Source organism: Orbicella franksi, chromosome 5 (assembly GCF_964199315.1).
Source record: "Orbicella franksi chromosome 5, jaOrbFran1.1, whole genome shotgun sequence".
In the NCBI taxonomy this organism is placed as follows: Eukaryota; Metazoa; Cnidaria; class Anthozoa; order Scleractinia; family Merulinidae; genus Orbicella; species Orbicella franksi.
Genome location: NC_138149.1, coordinates 8,378,030 through 8,398,083, shown reverse-complemented (window position 1 = coordinate 8,398,083; position 20,054 = coordinate 8,378,030). Strand labels below are relative to the sequence as shown.

At 38.4% G+C, this 20,054-nt stretch overlaps 1 protein-coding gene across 3 annotated transcripts in view; it reads right to left on the bottom strand.

The window, feature by feature from the left end:
• Positions 1 to 20,054, bottom strand: part of LOC145488618 (uncharacterized) — a 62,836-nt gene that overhangs the window by 17,912 nt on the left and 24,870 nt on the right. For 2 of the 3 annotated variants that reach the window (XM_081467504.1, XM_081467505.1), the window contains 20 exons: positions 18,789 to 18,926; positions 18,034 to 18,284; positions 17,692 to 17,791; positions 17,364 to 17,459; positions 16,801 to 17,075; positions 16,419 to 16,518; positions 15,893 to 16,221; positions 15,418 to 15,559; positions 13,329 to 13,642; positions 12,725 to 12,866; positions 11,360 to 11,682; positions 10,919 to 11,075; positions 6,457 to 6,785; positions 5,471 to 5,609; positions 4,306 to 4,634; positions 3,862 to 4,000; positions 2,822 to 2,956; positions 2,135 to 2,360; positions 1,750 to 1,901; positions 645 to 872 (listed from right to left, as the gene is read on the bottom strand). In XM_081467504.1, the coding sequence (XP_081323630.1) occupies positions 645 to 872; positions 1,750 to 1,901; positions 2,135 to 2,360; positions 2,822 to 2,956; positions 3,862 to 4,000; positions 4,306 to 4,634; positions 5,471 to 5,609; positions 6,457 to 6,785; positions 10,919 to 11,075; positions 11,360 to 11,682; positions 12,725 to 12,866; positions 13,329 to 13,642; positions 15,418 to 15,559; positions 15,893 to 16,221; positions 16,419 to 16,518; positions 16,801 to 17,075; positions 17,364 to 17,459; positions 17,692 to 17,791; positions 18,034 to 18,284; positions 18,789 to 18,926 (4,044 nt within the window). The remainder of the gene's footprint in view (positions 1 to 644; positions 873 to 1,749; positions 1,902 to 2,134; positions 2,361 to 2,821; positions 2,957 to 3,861; positions 4,001 to 4,305; positions 4,635 to 5,470; positions 5,610 to 6,456; positions 6,786 to 10,918; positions 11,076 to 11,359; positions 11,683 to 12,724; positions 12,867 to 13,328; positions 13,643 to 15,417; positions 15,560 to 15,892; positions 16,222 to 16,418; positions 16,519 to 16,800; positions 17,076 to 17,363; positions 17,460 to 17,691; positions 17,792 to 18,033; positions 18,285 to 18,788; positions 18,927 to 20,054) is intronic. The other variant, XM_081467507.1, reaches the window with a different exon arrangement.

Below are 20,054 nucleotides of genomic sequence, written 5' to 3'. Positions count from 1 at the left end.
CATTTTATAAAGTTACCGCTTAGTGTACTCTTAAGGAAGACACGTCATGGAATCATATTACTGCTGCATCTTTCAAAGCATTAACAATTGCTTTACTCAAAAGATTATTTGATGATTCCGAAATCGCTAAAATAGTCGACTGACGCTCGCCTCAAGTGCTATTGAACAAACCTGCTCTACAGTCAACTCCCGATAACTCAAAACCTCAATAACTCGAGCCTCGCGCTAATTCGAATCAATTTTCGTTTCCCTTCAGGCCATTTTCCATATAATTTTACGCTTTATAACTCGAACCATGGTTGCAAATACGAAATAACTCAAAACAAGCAATAGTGTAGTCCAAAACATTGAGAAACTTTTTACGCGAAAAAGTAAAAGGCATGAACTATGTAGCAGTTGCCCGACGTGGTTCCCTTTGAAATGCAAAGATCGCGGTTCCTCGACTTCTCCTGCTGCTTTGCTTTCTTTTGTTTCCAATTACGTTTATAGTGGAGCTCCTGCGCGCCGAAAATACACTAGCGGAGCCCCATACCTGAGTAAATTTGGCAACCAATCGATCCAAAAAATTTGGCAGTTATTTAGAGTAGTTGAAGTTCCCTCGAGTTATTCAGAGTCGCCTGTATTTAACTTTGTAGATGACTCGCCTTTTCTATCGTGACAAGTTCGAAACTCTTTCACCGCAACTCTTTTCTTCATTCCTTGTCTAACTGTATGCCACGCCTTTGCGTCTCCTGTCTCATCCCCACATCCGTATGACATGCGCAGTATCTCCTCTGCGATCACTGCATACGACCACACATTGAAACCACTCAATGCTCCGACGGACTCAGTTTTGTTTGTTGCTCTGAAGCCTATTGTCATAGTTCCTATGCCTTAGGAGAGAAATTCTAATTAGAGTCCTTAAGCCAGATAAGACAAACATATATTTTTTGTCGTTTTAATCGCTGTATAACCTCTGTACTGGTTTACTGTTAGCCTTAAAATAACTGAGATACTATGCGCGCTCTGATTGGTCAATAGAGTTGCAAGACCTACGTTCTATTGTACGGTAAACCAAGGGTCCCGATATAGCAGCTCTACGCGGGAAGTAGAGAACTCAGAACACTAGCGATAACAAATATAATAGACAGCTTCCGCTTTTACTGGCTGAGATATTAATAACACGAAATTTTTTTTATTCAACATATACTTGGAAATTTGCAAGGAAAAACGGGACCAGAAGTTAGTCGGGATATAAAGCTTACCTTTTTTCCACACCATAACTTTAAAACGATTCCGGTTACGCTCGTGTTTAAAAATAAGGAATTTTTAAACCTTTTTTCGGTGCTTCCCACGGTCTTTGGAGGACGAAGTCAGGTGGGCTGGATGATCAATTTGGCCGGTTGTTAAAAAAGTAGAGAAAATATTTCTTTCGAGTTAACATTAAGCTTATCAGAAGTTTGAGTTTAAACTCTGCATGTAACACGATAAACGAATTTGGTTTCCATTTAGCAAAATACAGAGAAATTTCGGAAGGAGCGTTTTTGTAACTAAACTTTATTCTATTCGCAAAACTTTGGAAAGTGGTCGATGAATCATTTCGCCAAGCCAACAACGAACTACAAGTTTTTCTTGTATTCTTGTAGTATCCCGCGTAGTTTATTGTGTCTGTAAACCCATAGAAAGAGTGCTTTGTTGCTTAAATTAGCGATTTACCTCTATAGGGTCTGACACCACCACCAACAAAAAACAACTATAATATTTAGTTACCTTCAATGACTACATTGAGTGAACCTGCTCGAAACCTAGTTGGATGATGTTTTCTTTCCCCATCTTTGAAGACTTCCAAGAGCCCGCTCTCACCATCCCATACCACGCACACGTGGTGCCACATGTCATCGGTCACGCTCAATGGGATATTGCTGTATATATAAAAAAAGAATTATAGGCACGTCTGTCGGCGTGAGTGATCTAATGATCGAAGAAGGTCTCTTTAATTGTTCTGATATTGCAAGATATTATTATCGTTGCTTCGTCTTGTGCTCATTGCCAAGATACATTAATGGCCATTTCCGGAATGGAAAACGCTTTTGCAATCATTTTATAGTTATAGAATAAATTTTCATTATATTACTTAAGGAAAATTATATGGTACCTTCTTATGCTGCCAAACTGAATATCAAAACTGTGGTTATGAAAGTAAAGCTTCAGCACCAAGGTCGCATTTTGTTCCCTAGATGCGGCTACTTCGTATTCGATGAAAAAGCCACTGTGTGTTGTCTTCAACCAGAAGCAGATGGTAAAACCACGACCACTTGCTGACAAATCAGAGAATGACACGTAGCCAACACTGAAGTCGTGAAGGTGAATCTCGTAGTTACCTGCGTCAAAGAACAGCAAAAAAAAAAAAAAGAAAAAATACATGTAAGTGATTATATTCTTTCGACGTTTGAGAGTGGCTAACAACTTTCAAATCTTACAATACAGTGTTTTGAAATAACGTCAACGGGCGGCTAAATTGATGTACCAAACCAATCCTTTAGGAGTTTAACTTTTTTCTTATGTAAACACCTTTTGTTTCAAGAAACTTGGATGGCTGCTGGCCACGTGATTGAAAACGTTATATTAGAGGAGAAGAGACATTCAGTATTTGTTCAAAAGGTGCTCCACAAATTCAATCTTATCATTGACTGCTTTCACGCTTTCTGTAATTATTTCGTTGTTTCAAACTCTCGCAGTTTTGTAAAAGCAAATTGTGGGTACTATACACTTAGCAGATTTATCTAACTGAGCGAGAGCCAATTGAGACCTGCGGGTGCGTAGAACATTTTAAAGTACCTACCTCTGGCAATCTCAATATCCTTAACGCCGCTGTCATATTGATGGTCCTGGTCAAGCTCTTGGTATTTGACTCTTTTCCACCCACGGACGTTTTTCCATCCACACCAGTCAACGGACGTATCACACGGTTGATCATCTAAATTGATTAACAACATATTTACTCCGTTTTAATTGAAAAATGAACTAAATTCAGTATCGATTGAGTTAAATTTATGATAGATTAGGGTGTTGGTGAACGATAGCGTAGAGGTTGGTGTACTTGAATCCTGATGAGTGGTTTGGGTTCGAGCCATGACCGGGGTCAATTTGTAGTGCGAGCAAGAAAGATTTTGACAGTATCTCTCTACACTAAGGTGTATAATGGAGTTGGGCGGGAGGGGGGGGGGGCGCTAGGATTGACAGCCATCTTATCCAGGGGGAGGTGGAAAAACATGCTCAGAAATCAGGGATGAGGAGCTGCACTTAGCATATGGAGGGAATGAACAGGATAAATAGCTTACAAGTTATCATATCAACGAATTTAAGTATAGCTCTATTATAAGATCACTTGGTAACCACTCACTACACGTCTTAATTCTGACATCTTTGCAGTGAACCCTCCTTCAATAAAGGAGAAAGACAAGCAATCTGCTGTCTATTGCTAAGATTAAAACGGCTTACTATGGCGACAAATCTTTCCAGGTTGTTGCACCAAAAGCCTGGAACGACTCACGAAATGTCATTAAGCAGTTTTCCTCCCTGGATTGTTTTAAATCAAGACTAATTAAAACTTTTTAGCGTTTTTTAGAACAGGGTTTTCATGAACAAGACTGTAAAAGACATTGAGACCTCGATGTAATGTATAAGTCAGTTTAAATATTATATCCAGAATACTGTTAAACTCTACAATGACGTCTAGCTGTCTGCCTTCGGTATTTAGTTTAAGCAACCGGTAAATAGTTACCATAACAGAACACACATATCTATAAAATAGTAAATATCTCATTTCAATCTTTAATAGCCTGTGAAAGGTTAAAAATAACGGAGGAAAGCCTACAGTACCTTGACAGCCATACAGCTCCACTCTCATTGATATGTGGCCAAACCAAGCTTGTGGTAGAAAGCGGATGTAACGTGCCTTGATTGGCGGGCTTAATTCATGATATACCACAGTGTCCTGGTCGATGTTTCCAGTAAAATTCTAAATGGCAAAGATCGTAGCATGTATAAAGGACTTATCGTGGTCAGAATTGATCCCTACAACTTGGATTCTTTCATTAACCAAGTAATCTTCATCTTGTCTAACAACTAGAGAACATCAACATGCGTGGATAGGTGTCAAGACTAATTACTTTTTCAAAGAATTCCCCAGAAAATAAGCCATTTAATCTCCTTGCCGCTTGAAGGTGAATCCTCTATATTTTAAAACTGGCAAGAATTTGACCCAAGAAATGTAAGAAATGTAAGAAATGTAAAATAGTTTTTTTAGGTCGACATGTATTTCACCTTATATGCAGTTTTTCCTCGATCCCTATAGTACTGGAAGTTCACTCCATCGTTACTATACTGCAGTTTGTACTTGGTTACCCACTGGGGGTAATTGTTTCTTCCTTGCGTTGCTACACGTGTCACTTCGGTGTGCCGACTTCCCAGATCAATCTGGAACCATTGGTTAACATCGTTGCTGCGAGCAGACCAAGATCCCGCTTTGCCTGAAGTTGCTTTAAAATGAAGTCTCCCATGGATAACGGCATGACTGGAATCCAGTTGCGAAGAAGCACTTATTTGACCATCGGAGATTGAGCTATCTTCCATGCCAAGAGCGCCCAGACAAGCTAAAGATTTTATGTCGTCATTTATTTAAGAAATAAAAAACATTTTCCTTGTTTCTATCGAGCTGGGATGACGAGAATGCTGCGGGAACACGAGCCGATCGATGAGTGTTTCTACAGCTTTTTCGAGTTCTCCCAAACTTTCACGACTATGAGCTCGAGATTTCTATCACGCATAGCAGTCGAGAGCGAATAATCTAATTGTTTTAGTACAAATCTAGCAGTCGTTCAAAACTTTAATCTAAATCCTCTTCAAAGACACTTCGAAAACAGAAAAAAGCGACCCCCAGCGCACGCTGCTACGCTAGTCACTATCACAACAGAATAGATAGTGAGTAGCGTAGCCAATCAGAGAACGGCATTCATGATAGAACGCTAGTAGATTTATGCTAAAAGTCGATAGAAACACGAGGAAAATGGGTTTTTTTCATCTGCTTTTTTTGGTTAGAAAACAGACAAAAGAAAATAAGGAACAACATGACACGAGGATTTCTTTTTAATCCGCATTCAACGCGCGTATTTTTTTTGAGTTATTTTTTAAAACAAATAAGTAGATGAAGAAAATGATGATGTAAGGATTCTTAAATGACTAGTTACAAAAGTATACGAGTTTTGTCACAGTCGAAAGGGTCAGTGTTTTGAATGTACCAGAAACTAAAATTTTTAAAGTTGTCCATTTTAAGCTTCCTTTGTTCATCTATTATTATTATCATCATCATCATCATCATCATTTTCATTATTATTATTATTATTATTATTATCATTATTATTATTATTATTATTATTATTATTATCATTATTGTTCTCCATAGAGATAAAGGAAAAATATTCTACGCTACCTGGACAGCCATACAGCTCCACCCTCATCGATATGTGCCCATACCAAGCCTGTGGTTGGAAACGGATGAAACGAGCTCTGATTGGCGGGTTTAGTTCGTTAAAAATGATAGTATCTTCGTCTTTGTTTCCAGCAAAGTCCTAAAACACAACCATTGTGAAAACATCGGTTGACGTCCCATCGACAAAGTTAAGTTAATCTTCGGTCAAGTGGGATTAACATTTCATTTGTTGACCGAGATAGGCCCCATTCTTTTCTATTGCAATCACAGAAAACTGTTCGTCATGGTCGAAACGTCGACAAGTAATGCTCGAATCATAGTTACCTAAACTTGCCTATTACTCTATTGTAGGATTCTAGCTTAATTTGTCTTTAATACTGATGCAGAAGTGAAAACAAGTGTTAGCAATTAGCCACTTTTTTTTCGTTTATGATAACGTCTCCTTGTACTGACATGAACCGATGGTTGATGTGTAGTTTGCCACGTACCCTTTTGTTGTATCACTGATAAACAAAAGTCTTAGAAAATGAGAATCCCCTTTAATCTGTTCACTTTATGACCTGCGAACGATTCCTTCAGTAGAACTGATATTCTTTAGTTACTTGACCCATCCACCACAACTTATGTTCTGCCGAACTATTTTGAATACTTAACTGTTAAGTCAGGGAGCTCTATAATAGATAGCAATAGAGCTGTTTCTTCACCAAATGATTCTATCAGAGCAGTACGACTATGTAATTTCAACTAAGATAGTTTTTTTTTCTCACTTAATGCAATTATAAGACGCGTTGACAAAAATATCTATATAAAGTTAATTTTTTCATCATAGCTGATAGAATTTATTTGCAGTAAGTTACTTTCTTCCTTCTTTTTGAGTGCAACTGAATTTTTTTTTAAATCTACGTATGTGACTCATATTCTACATTCAATTTATGCGATTGGACCTCTTGTTTTTTAACCTGGTCTCTTAATAAATTTGATTGTACCTCATGTGCAGGTTTTCCTTGGTCCCAGTAGTACTGGAAGTTCACTCCATCGTTACCATACATCAGTTTGTATCTGGTTACCCACTGACTGTGAGCATTTCTTCCTTGCGTTGCTACACGAGTCACTTTAGTGTACTGGCTACCCAGGTCAATTTGGAGCCATTGGAGAAGATCATTGCTGCCAGCAGACCAAGATCCCGCTTTAAAAAAGTTTCCTTGAAAGTGTAGTCTACCCTGGATGGGGGCGTGACTGGAATCCCACTGAGAAGAAGCTTGAATTTGATTGTCAGTGATTGCACCGCTTTCCATGCCGAGAGCTTGCCAACATCCTAATGGTTTTCAAGAATCAATAGAAAGTAAATCAAACATTAAAACAGATTTAGAAAAAAATATTCATAACTGTTCTACTTATAGGTTTTCAATCAATTTTTAACCCTTTAAGAGCAAATGCCACCGAAAACCGAGCAAAATTTAAATTTAGCGGCAGAAGTCGAAAAATTGATTTTTGTCTCTTTTCGTCCGCAAAAAGCCTTTAGGTAGATATGAAACGTGATGCAGGTTTTTGGAGCTCGAAGCGCTTTAAATTCGAGAAAATCGAGGAAAACGATTTTCGCCTCGACGGTCACCAAAATGGCCAATCGCAGCGGCTTAAAATTAGTAATCTAAACTTAATTTGCGTTCGCGTGTAAAGAAGAATCAACACTTATCGATACTTTTTCTTGAAAGACAAAGTATTCAGCTATCCAAAACAGGTTAGAAATTGACTTGAGCGCCATTTGAGAATAAACACACAATTTTTAAAGAAATCCCTTTCAGTCACTAGGTCGAATTCCTAATTTACGAATAAAATTCAGAGATATTTTTCGACATGTGCCATAACTCCAAATTCCTTGAAACTTCGCCTTTAGAGCACTTTTATGTTGTTGTAAAACATGTATTCAAATCAGCTTGGGTTATTTTTCGGGTGCTTTTTGAGGCCCGGCTGGAAAACCCTGATTTTGCCTAAAAGATCACGAAAAGTACACAATGGACTTCTGCTTGTTGGTCTGAGGGCAATCGGGTATAGGCGTTTAAAGTCCTTGTATTATTAGTCACTTGTACTTAACACTTTTATGTTGTTGTAAAACAAGTATCAAAATCAGCTTGGGTTATTCTTCGAATGGTTTTTAACGCGCCGCTGATATAACCGGATTTTAATGATCACATCAGCAAGAAGTAAACAGTAGACTGCTTGCGTGTTTTTCTGAGGCGAGGAGAGTCTGCTGAAGTAAAGCGGTTTAACTTCTTTTATTATCATATCTTCGTTCTGCAGGTCAATATGCTTCTTTGCAAGTAAAATAAAATGATAACATGAGTTTATTCGTGCATTCAAAACTACCTTCACTCCTTAGGAATATTTCAATCTTCTTACGTTAATTAGGTTACTGACAAACGGACAATGTGTAGATTTCACAACCACGGCACCGTAATTCTGACCAATTCAACCTGTTTAACTGTGTACATGTATTGATAAAGTTACAGAGTTGCATTTACTTCAGTTCAATATGGAAAACGGGACTGCAAAGTAAATGCGAGCAGGCGCTTATTTTCCAACCTTCTAATGTAGAACGTGTCCGTTTAAAGCTGGGAAGGTAGAACGGAAGTATACAAACCTGCGCCGAAAAAAACAACATTGGAGATTTCTGCTGGCAATCAAGTATGGCTAACTGTCGTGGGTCGTGGGTCGTGGGTGGAAGTCGTGGGTCGTGGATGTGGGTGTGGGTAAAAGTCGTGGGTATCAACCCCCCCCCCCCCCAAAAAAAAAAAAATTGAAAAATAATTAAAAAACATAAATCAATAAATAGAAACAAAAAAAAAAAAAAAATTAAAAAACAACACCATTACTATGGGCTCCTGTAGTTACTTACATCATTTGTGATGTGCATTTTAATGATGATGAAAAAACATGCGTTGTATGACGAGACAAAAAGAAACATTGATACGAGCAAAATATATTACATAGTCTATGGCACGCAAACTTCAAACACACCTCAGTGGGCAACTCCGCTGACAACTGCACCACCAATCTAGCATCGCAGGTTCAAGTCTAGCTTTACCTCTCCCTAATTATTTCTCCAGCACGCCCCTCTCCCCTAGCAATCGCCTCCTGTTACCCCCTTGGCCATTTATACAGTAAGCAGTACCCAGTCCTGTTAATTCCTGGACCATGTCCTACGCGGCGGGGCATCGTTGCGTGACCACATGCCATCCGGATGTCGTGTAAAGCGATACGACATAGGGCAAATGTCGCAATGAGTTTTAAAACTTATTATTTATTCAGTAAATATCTCCTTTGGCTACTAGGTATCTTAAATTAATTATTGGAAGGCCACGCAGTAAAACGTTTTCAATTTCCTGTTTCGCCTTGGTGTGAAATCGACATCTCGTCACAAATGTCTGGCATTCGAAGCGATAAAACATACGCGGATTAAATAAAGTCACTTTGGTGTTGAGATTGAACTGTTTTACCGTTACATTACAGGCGCAAGCAAACAATTTTCTTATTACTACAAAGAACTCATAATATAAGGACTTAAATGTCTGTACCCGCTTGCCCTAAGTCCATTGCTTACTTTTCGTTATCTTTTATGTAAAATCAGGTTTTTCAGCCGGGCCTCACAAAGCACTCGAAAAATAACTCAAGCTGATTTGAATACATGTTTTACAACAACATAAAAGTGCTCTAAAGGCGAAGTTTCTAGGAATTTGGAGTTATGGCACATGTCGAAAAATATCTCTGAATTTTATTCGTAAATTAGGAATTCGACCTAGTAACTGAAAGGGATTTTCTTTTTTTAAAAAATGTGTGTTTATTCTCAAATGGCGCTCAAGTCAATTTCTAACCTGCTTTGGATAGCTGAATACTTCGTCCTTCAAAAAAAAGTATTCATAAGTTTTGGCTTTCCTCTACACGCGAACGCAAATCAAGTTCAGATTACTAATTTTAAGCCGTTGCGATCGGCCATTTTGACGACCTTCGAGGCGAAAATCGTTTTGCTCGATTTTCTCGAATTTAAGAGGCTGTCTCTGTAAAAACCGACCACTGATTTCACGTCGAAAATTCGATTTTTTTTCAGAAGCTGGGATTTCGAAGCCCTTACCTAGTCAATCACTAAAATGAGTTTTATTTGATTAAAAATTCTAATTGAAGTTTTCTAGGATTGATTGAAGTCCGGTCCGATCGACACAAGTTGCATGCCTGCCGAAACTGGAAAAATAGCACATATTGCCGGCACTCTAAAAAAAAATAATATTCGCTCAAAAGTCCCAATTCTTTTTTTCAACCATAGATATATCATAGCAGTTTGTTTAGCCATGTTGAAATTATAATTTAATGTTGTTCCTTCAACGGTTAAAAGAAGATTTTCTACCCGTTAAATCGAGTTTTGAACCAAACGCGAACATAGCTCTACTTTGAAGGCACGTTTTAAAAATGTGGCACCTGTTTGAAACTGCTGAACTACATGAATGGAAAGTATAAATGTTCCTTAATTTAAAACAATAATAAAATATGTCTGCCCACTAGGTTTTCGAAACTAACGACCGCTTAAAGTTCAGGAAATTTTGAAAATATTGCAGTGAGTAGCCAACACACTCGCCTTCGTAAAGTGCTCCGATGAATTCACGTAAATCTCTTACCTGGCTTCAAGATTATAGTTTTGGTCCTTTGAAGCGATCCTTGAAACCTAGGTAGCGTTAAAACTGCCAGCTCTTCCTCCCAGCTGTAGGTTTGTATATAAAGAACCTTTATACGTTCCTTATCTGTGTCGAGCGTGACGGTCACACACTTCGATGTTCTTTGTATTACTGACCATTGTTTTCCTCGAAGCCGGTTTAATCATGTAGAGTCCTCTTGAAAGGTTTGTAAAGGCACTCTTTTGGACAACTCTCGGCACACTTACATGTATGAACAGTAAACGGTGATCCGGGAAGCCAAGGTAGGATTGATAAATGCCACGGCCATTTTGTGTTTACAACAGGTGTTTTAGTTCCTCACCTTCCCGTGAGTATAACGGGAATCAATGATGTGATACTCACGGGAAGATTGGAAACTAAAACACCTGTTGTAAACACAAAATGGCCGCTTATTCTCACAAGATCATTCACTTATATTTGAAGAAATATCTCGAACACTCAATACCGTCTTTGACCACACTTTTAGACACCGAGAAGAGAGTTGAAAATACGACGCGCAGAGGAGTATTTTTGACGAACTCCGAGCTCTTTGGAAATGGTGGTCAAATACTGTCTTGAGAGTTCGATATATCTTCTCAATCGTACGTAAAAATCTATGCTTTTAAGATCAGATAACCAAACACCGCCGCGGTCATGATTTTTCCTTTGATTAAACTTGGTGAATCATTAATGAGTTTGAGAATATCAGTTTTACAGTTTTCATTGAAATAGTAATGAAAAACATTACCTTGCACAGTACCTATAGGACACCCGTATAGCTCCACTCTCATTGATATGTGCCCCCACCAATCTACTGGATGGAAACGGATGAAACGTGCGGCCAGGTTTGATGGGTTTAGGTAATGACGGACAACAGTGTTCCGGTCTCTATTTCCATCAAAAATCTAAATCAGATAGATGTCAAACTGTAAGCGTTTATATAACATGGTACGTTCATGTCCATCGTGCATCCATAACTCAAAAGATGCACACCCGTGTTCAATGGTCGCAAACTGCAACACCAACTAGAATTATAAGTTTTTTTCGTTCGCTCTGGGGTGACGAGACTGCGCATTAATGACTTGAAATCATCTTTAAACTTCTTAACTAAACAACAACAACAACAACAACAACAACAACAACAATAACAATAAACATGGAGACCGCTTTTATTTAGCCGTCTTCTCACCTTGACGTGAGACCCATTCTCTCTGTAGTCCTGAAAGCTCAGTCCATCGTCACGGAACGTTAACCTGTACCTGGTCACCCACTGATCAAGATCACTTCTTCCTTGCGTTGCTATGCCTGTCACATTGAGCAGCGGACCCAAGAAGACCTCGAGCCATGGATTAAAATCATTTCTACCAGCTGACCAAGATCCCGACTTCATTGGAATTGGTTGAAAGTTAAGTCTGCCCTGGAAGGCTTCATGACTGGAATCCCATATTGAGGAAGCTGTAATTTGTGCATCAGAGATTGCGCCGGTTCTCATCCCCAGAGCTTCTTGGCATTCTAAAACGTTAATTGTCATTGAATGAGAGCAGGTAAGTTGATCTGAATTGAACTGATTTCAGCAATTTTTAAAGAGACTCAGGATCATGGTATCTTAGGTAATTCTGTTTATTATTGTTTAACTATGACTTCAAATTGGATGAGTAGCAGTCTTTTATGGGGAAAATGTGGGCCCAGTATCAAAGAAGGATGATTTCCTTGCAGTATAAGTAAAACCTTATACACGCTGAGATAAACTTGAAAATAGGCCTACTACGACGGTCGCGTGACGTGCTTTTCAAGAACACACTTATTTATTGATTGGTAATTCATAATGTTATCAGAAATGAGAAGAAGATTCATTAATAAGTTTACAAGCATATTTTCAGGTTTATATCCTTCAAGAGGAAATTTTTATGGATGTTTGAAACTAGGAGGATTTATATCGGAAAAAGACACTTTGCCCTCCAGTCACTTTCCATACAAATCCGTGTAATTTTGCAAATTTTCAAGCTGCTTTTGACTAGTCTTGCCTTTCGATTTAAGTGCTTAGAATTTTCCATTATTCTTAATACTTTACCCCTTTTTCTAACTCTAATAGGTATATGCCAATAGCTTCCTTCTGTAGTGAGAAATAACGGGAACGATTTCTGTAGGACAAAGCTTCCTTGCCTCCGTACTGAGCCCTCTAATTTTTTGCAATATTTAAATCGGCATTAAATCTCAACCTTACACGGCTACTTCTCAGTCCATTCTGACCAGTTGGTAAGAGCTGAAATTGCTTAAAATTGGGTGAGCTTAGGTGAGCTGTAGTGCTGATCTATCATAGTTTTCTCCCGAGATTTCTGGAATTTTAGATTAAATGGTTCGCATCTCGGCAATTTAACAATTTGTGACTTTTTCCCATTTGCTCCCGGTATTGAAATCTCCGAATTTTTGGTTGAATGGCAGGCACCCATCCAGCTTCACGAGATTAAAAATATGCATCCACCTGAAGGGCCACCAGGCTCACACACCTTATGGTATAATCTTGTTTATCGAGAATAATTTATAATCTTCCTACCTTCTTGACAACCATAGAGCTCAACCCTCATTGATATGGCTTTATTCCAAGCCACTGGTCGAAAACGAATAAAACGTGCCCTGATTGGTGGGTTTAACTCATGATAAACAACAGTGTCTTCGTCTGTGTTTCCATCAAATTCCTGAAAAGGGAAAACGGTAATGCATGATTTTCAAATACTATTGCTTTAGAGTGAGTACATGAAAAGAACAGGCAGAACCAAGGAGGATGTGATACAGCTCAAATCCCTTATTTCGCTAAAACTTGCCAATAATGTTAGGTTTGAAGAGTAAATAATTAGGCCAAAAAAGAGTCAAAATATTTTATTTCCTTCAAGTTAGAGGAACCTCTGCAAAAATGGCTAATTGAACCAATTACACACTCTTAAACTTCCAATCCATATCTTCCAGTTTCCACGACTAAACTAGTCGAACAACCCTCGGACGTGATTTACGAGAAGTCTTAAACAATTCCCAATATAAAACTGTTTGAAATAATTACAAGAGCACCGCTGCAATCCATAGTGATAACGCGGACTCTAATTGAAGCAGATCTGTCAGAACAATTTGATCAAACATTCGTTAGGGAATTCTACATCACTCACCTTATTTGTGGTTTGGTGGAAGTTTACTCCATCGTTACCATACTGAAGCATGTACCGTCTTACCCACTGAGTATGACCGCCATTTTGTCCTTGCGTTGCTATACGTGTCACTTTAGTAAACTGACTTCCAAGATCAATCTGAAGCCATTGCTTGCGATCACTTTGAGCAGCTGACCAAGCTCCCTCTTTTGTTGCAGTTGCTTGAAAGTAGAGTCTTCCCTGGATGGCTGCATTATCGCCATCCAATTCAGAAGAGGCGCTAATTTGTCCGTCAAGGATTGCACCGTTTTCCATACCGAGAGCTTCTTGGCAATCTAAAAAATTTATGGAATCGATGCAAATAGTTTATTTTGGTACGACTTTTAATAATAATGAGCCTCCGTTCGTATTTATTACTGCCGATACACTGGAATCCTTAAGTTTGAAAAAAAAAACACAAGTTGTTGATTTTACTAATTTTTCGCAGTTACTCACCAAATTTAGAGACACGTCCTTATTTACGAGACAAAGCATGCGTCGCTCGCTAACAACGTTTTCCCTTTCAAAACTACATAGGTGGTCTCTATTAATATTGTAACGTTTTACAAAAAATAGTATCACTTGCTTCTATAAAGCTTCAGTCAAATGATACAGGCTTTCTATGAAGAAAAAAAGGCTTTATTATTTGACTAGACAGGTAGGAATCCGATTATCGTCTCTACCAAACATTTCCATGTTGTTATTTGCTTGTTTAAATGACATGCACAGTTCTAAAAGCATTTCGTTACCTACAAGTCCCTAAAGGCTACCGATAACTTCTCACATTAAAAATGTCAGATATCAGACACTAGGTCATTTGATAATGCAATTCAAGAGTTTTGATTGTTATAGCCATCATGGTACATGAGCCATTAAACCGTGCTCTACAAAATAACATGGTAAGCGTACGCATGATTTTTCAGCGCGTTTTTATTTTTATTTTATTTTAGATTTCCATATTTTGGGGGCGTTGTTAATAAGACGATTATTCCACTCGCGCTTGTTGGATATGAGATGGTTAAAGCAAACTCGGCGCTTTGTGCCTCGTTGACCATCTACCATCTCATATCCAATGCGCGCTCGTGGAATAAATGTGAAATATCATCATATTCTTATAAGATTAAATTTGGAAATACAGTTAACAATAAAGATTAGCGAAAAAACTGAGCAACGACGTTTCGGTGTCATCCTGGCACCATTTTCAAGTTAAAAAATATTTGTGCGAAAAGTAAACTAATTTAAACCAATGGTAGAGGTGCGAAATTGAATAAATTAAATTAAGATTAAGATAGCTGTTCAGTGTTCATGTTCATTCCAATGAGGTGTCAAACACTGGTAATGAGTTCAGTGTCTGTTCAAAGCCTAAACAAATACTTTTGCGCGACTGGAGTCTGACTGTGTGTTAAGGCTCGGTTTCTTCTTGCGAATCCACAACATTTCGTGGATCAAGCAATCGAACTTTCCCTGACATTTCTTTAGGATCTTAAAGTTGTTAGTCAGGTCACCAACTGTATCAACTCGGTGTTCATTTTGAAGGTGTTTTCCGATGGCGGTAAATCGGTGTTCCTCAATGCGCTTGTAAAGATGACGGCTAGTGTCTAGTGTCTAGACGGCTAGTGACCTGACTAACAACTTTAAGATCCTAAAGAAATGTCAGGGAAAGTTCAATTGCTTGATCCACGAAATGTTGTGGATTCGCAAGAAGAAACCGAGCCTTAACACACAGTCAGACTCCATTCGCGCAAAAGTATTTGTTTAGGCTTTGAACAGACACTGAACTCATTACCAGTGTTTGACACCTCATTGGAATGAACATGAACACTGAACAGCTATCTTAATCTTAATTTAATTTATTCAATTTCGCACCTCTACCATTGGTATAAATTAGTTTACTTTTCGCACAAATATTTTTTAACTTGAAAATGGTGCCAGGATGACACCGAAACGTCGTTGCTCAGTTTTTCCGCTAATCTTTATTGTTAACTATATCGTCATATGACAAGAAAAATAATCGCAGTTTAATTGCAAAAAGATTTTGTGTGTTTGCCAAATTAAAAGGCAAAATCCTAACCTCTGCGACATCCATACAGCTCCACCCTCATTGAGATGTGCCCATGCCACGCCTGTGGTAAAAAGCGGACGTAGCGTGCTCTGATCGGAGGATTTAGCTCGTGGTAGACAACAGTGCTCTGGTCTGCGTTTCCAGCAAAATCCTATATCAGAGAGATCGTAATTTTTTGGAATACATCATTTTAAACATTGCAAACGCCAAAAAATTAGAAATCCATCTTCCACCTTAACTTTGAAAACCTTTTTCCTTCAAAACCTTTTGCCTTAAGAATATTCGCGACCTAAATTAAGGTAGCTAAATTACTCGTTTGGAGCTGAGTTATCCAATCTAGGCTGTTTTACCCGAAGAAAGATTGGGGCAATGCCCCTCTGAAATTGTTTTCTCATTCTAATATGCTATTGTCGTTAACGTTATTGTTGTTGTTATAATATCCTTCTCTTACACCAAAGTTCAAGGTCCTATAAACGTATTCTACCTTGTTTCCAGTTTGTCTTAGCTTTGTATAATAGTGGAATTTCACTCCATCGTTACTGAACTGCAGTTTGTACTTGGTTACCCACTGAGGCGGATCATTTCTACCTTGCGTTGCTACACGTGTCACTTTAGTGTTCGAACAGCCCAGATCAACCTGGAGCCATTGACTGGGATCATTGCTGAGAGCTGACCAAGACCCTGCTTTGTTTCCAGTTGCTTTCAAGTTTAATCTGCCTTGGGTGGCAGCGTGACTGGCATCCAGTTGCGATGAGGCAGTAATCTGTCTGTCAGAGATCTCACCGTTTTCCATGCCGAGATCTTTTTGACATTCTAAATATTTCATGGAATAAATGCATTTTATGGAAAAAATACATTTCAACAGGCCAGGTAACAAAAATGAAAAACAAACGAACAAACAAACAAACAAACAGACAAACAAACTTGGCGTAAACCAGAAGTAATGGAGGAATATGGCCAATCATTTAGAAACCCAGTCATTAAAAAGAATCTAGTGTCTACCTTATTACCTTCATTTTGTTTCCAAGGAATTTGTTTACATGGCTCTTTAGTGAAGGAAACGTCATCAATAGCTAAAAACTGTCTACCATTGAAACCAACGAAATAAATCTATAACAAAATGCAGGAAAAGTAGTCAAAAAAAAGGCTATCAAAAAAGTAGTCAAAAATACTTTTCAAAATAGGCTAGATCGAATTTAATCAATATCTACTTTAATGGCTTAAAGAAAATAGTTTAACAGCGACCAGTGGAAGAATTGGAGAGCTAAAGCTGTTACAGGGAAATTAAATGATCTAAGGTACATTTTTCGCAAATCTTTGCTCACAGTTAAACAAGAGGAGTAAACAATCATGGTTTACTTGGAGTGTGAGTAGTAGGAGGTTTCTTAATACCTTTGAATTAGTGGAATTTCTAGATAGGGGCATCTGTGTATACTGCGCCTTATGTGTCACGTCATCCGCAAAGAAAAGGAGCGTCACTTGGTTTGACGTTGATGTCCTTAGTAAGACCATTAACGACGCTGTATGCCAGTCTCGCGCGTCCTTAGTGCCAATGAAATACCAGAAACGTAAACACTTCCATTCGTAATCGTGGATGTTGATGACCGGAGATGAGAGGGTTGAAGGCAGGTCAGAAGCTCCAGCAGGGAGAGAAGCAACGAATCCACCTTATAACAGAATGTCACATGATGTATTGGTCAGTGCTAACTAAGTGTTCTCACTAGGCCCACTAATTTCAATTAGCAAAGCATGTCTATCAATTCTGATAGCCATGCCTACTTCTGTTCCTAATTTACGGATCATTCTATTTTTCGCTATTGTCCAATGGCTAATTTTCATTTGCTCATCTTCGACATCAATTTGACAATCACTTATTTTTCATACTCAAACCTCCTTAACATAAATATGTTGTAAAACATCCAAATACATTGTGACTTACGTAAAAGAGCGCCTACCAGATGTTTCAAATGCCTCTATGCGTGTTGTTAGAACCCATCCCTGTTGAGCATCCCAATCACACATACTCTCTTCAAAGTCGCAGTCTGGACTTGCTGGAGAATAAGACAAAAATCGTTACTACTGCCGTCGGGGAGAGAAATACCATTTTAAAGTCAGAATTCCTTCTATGCGAATTAGCTAGGCATTTGGTATTTGTGAACAGTGGAATGTTGTTTACATATCGCAGTTGAAAACAAACGGTGACGTCGCCCTTGAATCGAAAGTAATTAGCCAAAATTGGGATGAGAGAATTATTGATTTGTAGTTTACATTTACACAACTTACCCTGTTTTATAATTTCTTGACAGTCTCCATCCACCACCGTTAAGTCATCCACTGCAATATCACCTCTACTGCCATTACCGACTGTTCCTTCTATTACAAACTAACGGAAATACAAAAATGCCATTGTTACATTGGTTCCAATGGAGCGTTTTCTAGCATATTTTTAGTACAACTGGAAACAAATTATTTGGTCACAGAGTATTGTAGCCATTTTATCCGTAACTAATCCACAAACTACATTATGTACGTTATAACAACCAGAGATCGGTTTCCAAATGAGGGTCGTAAAACCAAAACCAAAGTAATTACTAATCAGTCTTATAGGTTGCCTTGACAGCTTACTGTATATAGACTTGTACTATTCAGAGCCATCTGTCCAAATCTCCAGCGGTTTCCTTGATCTCCTGAGAGCCTCCAGACGAGTGTTTCTGATTGGTTATTTTTCAGATAAATACTCAGACTGCCAACATGTAACCCGTGCATGTGATACCAGAATTGAACACAAACTGCTTCACTGGGTTCTATCTCGTCGCTTAACAGCCTCGCCTCGTCTCCCGGGTTTCTCTGAGAAGCTTCAATGAAGATGTACGATCCTGCAAAATAGAACCTCTGTTAAAGTTTATGTATAAAGAGAAAGGCTCGGGATTTTTCCGCATTCGTACTGCTGTTAGTAGTATCATATTCACTATGCTAACTAGTGAAACAAAATAATTGGTTTGGTCGCGAAAAAAGATTTTAGTCATTTTACAATGCAACGAAGAGTTTAACTCAACCAAGTAGAGCTCACATGTAAATGACACTTATCCGTCTTATGCATTGTTTTTATTGTCTTACTTTTCTTACTATTATTCTATGGCTAGCTCCGTGAGCGGGAAAGATGAACCAAATTCGGTGCTGTGATAACTGTTTTACAATTTATGAACAAAATTTAGTAAAACATGATCGCTTTCGACAATGATAAACACAAGAGAAACACCAAAGGTAGTTGCTGACGAAAACTGTTATGAAAAGGTCAAGAAACGTTTGTTTATCGCTTGTTTGAGAAATTTGTCATTGCCTCTTTAACTTACAAGAGAGACACTTGTGAATTGTCTTACCATCTTTACTGAACGTGGAGTGATCATAACTCGGTCCAGTCTTTTCCGTTGGTGTCTGGCCTGAGCCCACGGTCCAGTAAAAGGTCGCATTCCTATCAGGTTTCAATCCACACTGTCCAGTTTGAAAACTGCAATGACCTGTTTGAGACCAATCGAGTGAGGAAGGTTACGAGCAATGAAAGGCGGAAGACCAAAACGAGTGAACGACAGTGCGAGAATAATTAACTTCTTCCTCAGTTTCATTTTGGAACCTCAACGGAGGACTTTCAATAGACAATTAGAAACAAAACGCTTAAAGCAATGAGCTGTTAAATCGTTGATATATATATATTGATGCAGTAAAAATCTGCGAAACTGTTAGTCAACAAAAAAACAATTTATTGAGTTGATAACATAAATTAGCAGTACGGGACTAGTCATGAAGACGGACGCAACGCTTCATTTCACACTGAACATTTTTACTTCTGTTACTTCTACATCGAAAAAAATTTACTCCGACGTCAAAGCTCAAGAGAGCTCTGCTACAAATCCACAACTCGATTTGTATAATTAAATTTCTCTAGTCTCTTGGGATGTCTCACTCTGCACCCTTTATATTGAGATGGATAACACAACGGTTTGTACACACAGTGTTCTGCAAAAGTAATATAAACGAGTTTCGTGGAATTTTGCTCATTGTTGTCAAGAAATTTCGTTGAAACAACAATATGATTTCGCCAAAAAGACCTCAAATTCTGTGGAAACGAAGAATTGCAAAATTGAATGTTTGGAAGTAGAACTTCAGAGTGCGAAAATAGACCATTGTATAGTTGTTCGCTCAATGACTTGGCCTTTGAATGACAGTGAGGCTGGAGGTGATCTTGTTTTGATACAGACCTCATTGATTTTGCCGTGTAAATCACGTTGTTCTTATGCTAACTAGTTGGCATTTAAATGAGAAAAGCAGAGAGGTCTGTATCAAAGCGAGGTCGCTTGCATTCATAGGTCAGGTAACTAAGCACATAACTGTAAAATGGCCTATTCGTGACAGCGAAATGTCGCAGTCATTTTCTGCTTTGTGTTTTCATATCTGTTCTGATGTGATATCAAATAGCGCTCGTTTGTCATGTTATAATGCGTTTCATGTCGTAGCCACACTTTAACGAAGCCATCCATTCATTGGATATTGTTTTTGCGAAATGTGCGATTCAACATTTCGCATAAACAATATCGGATATTGTTTATGCGAAATGTGCGATTACTATGACAGAGTAAAATAAAGTCAAC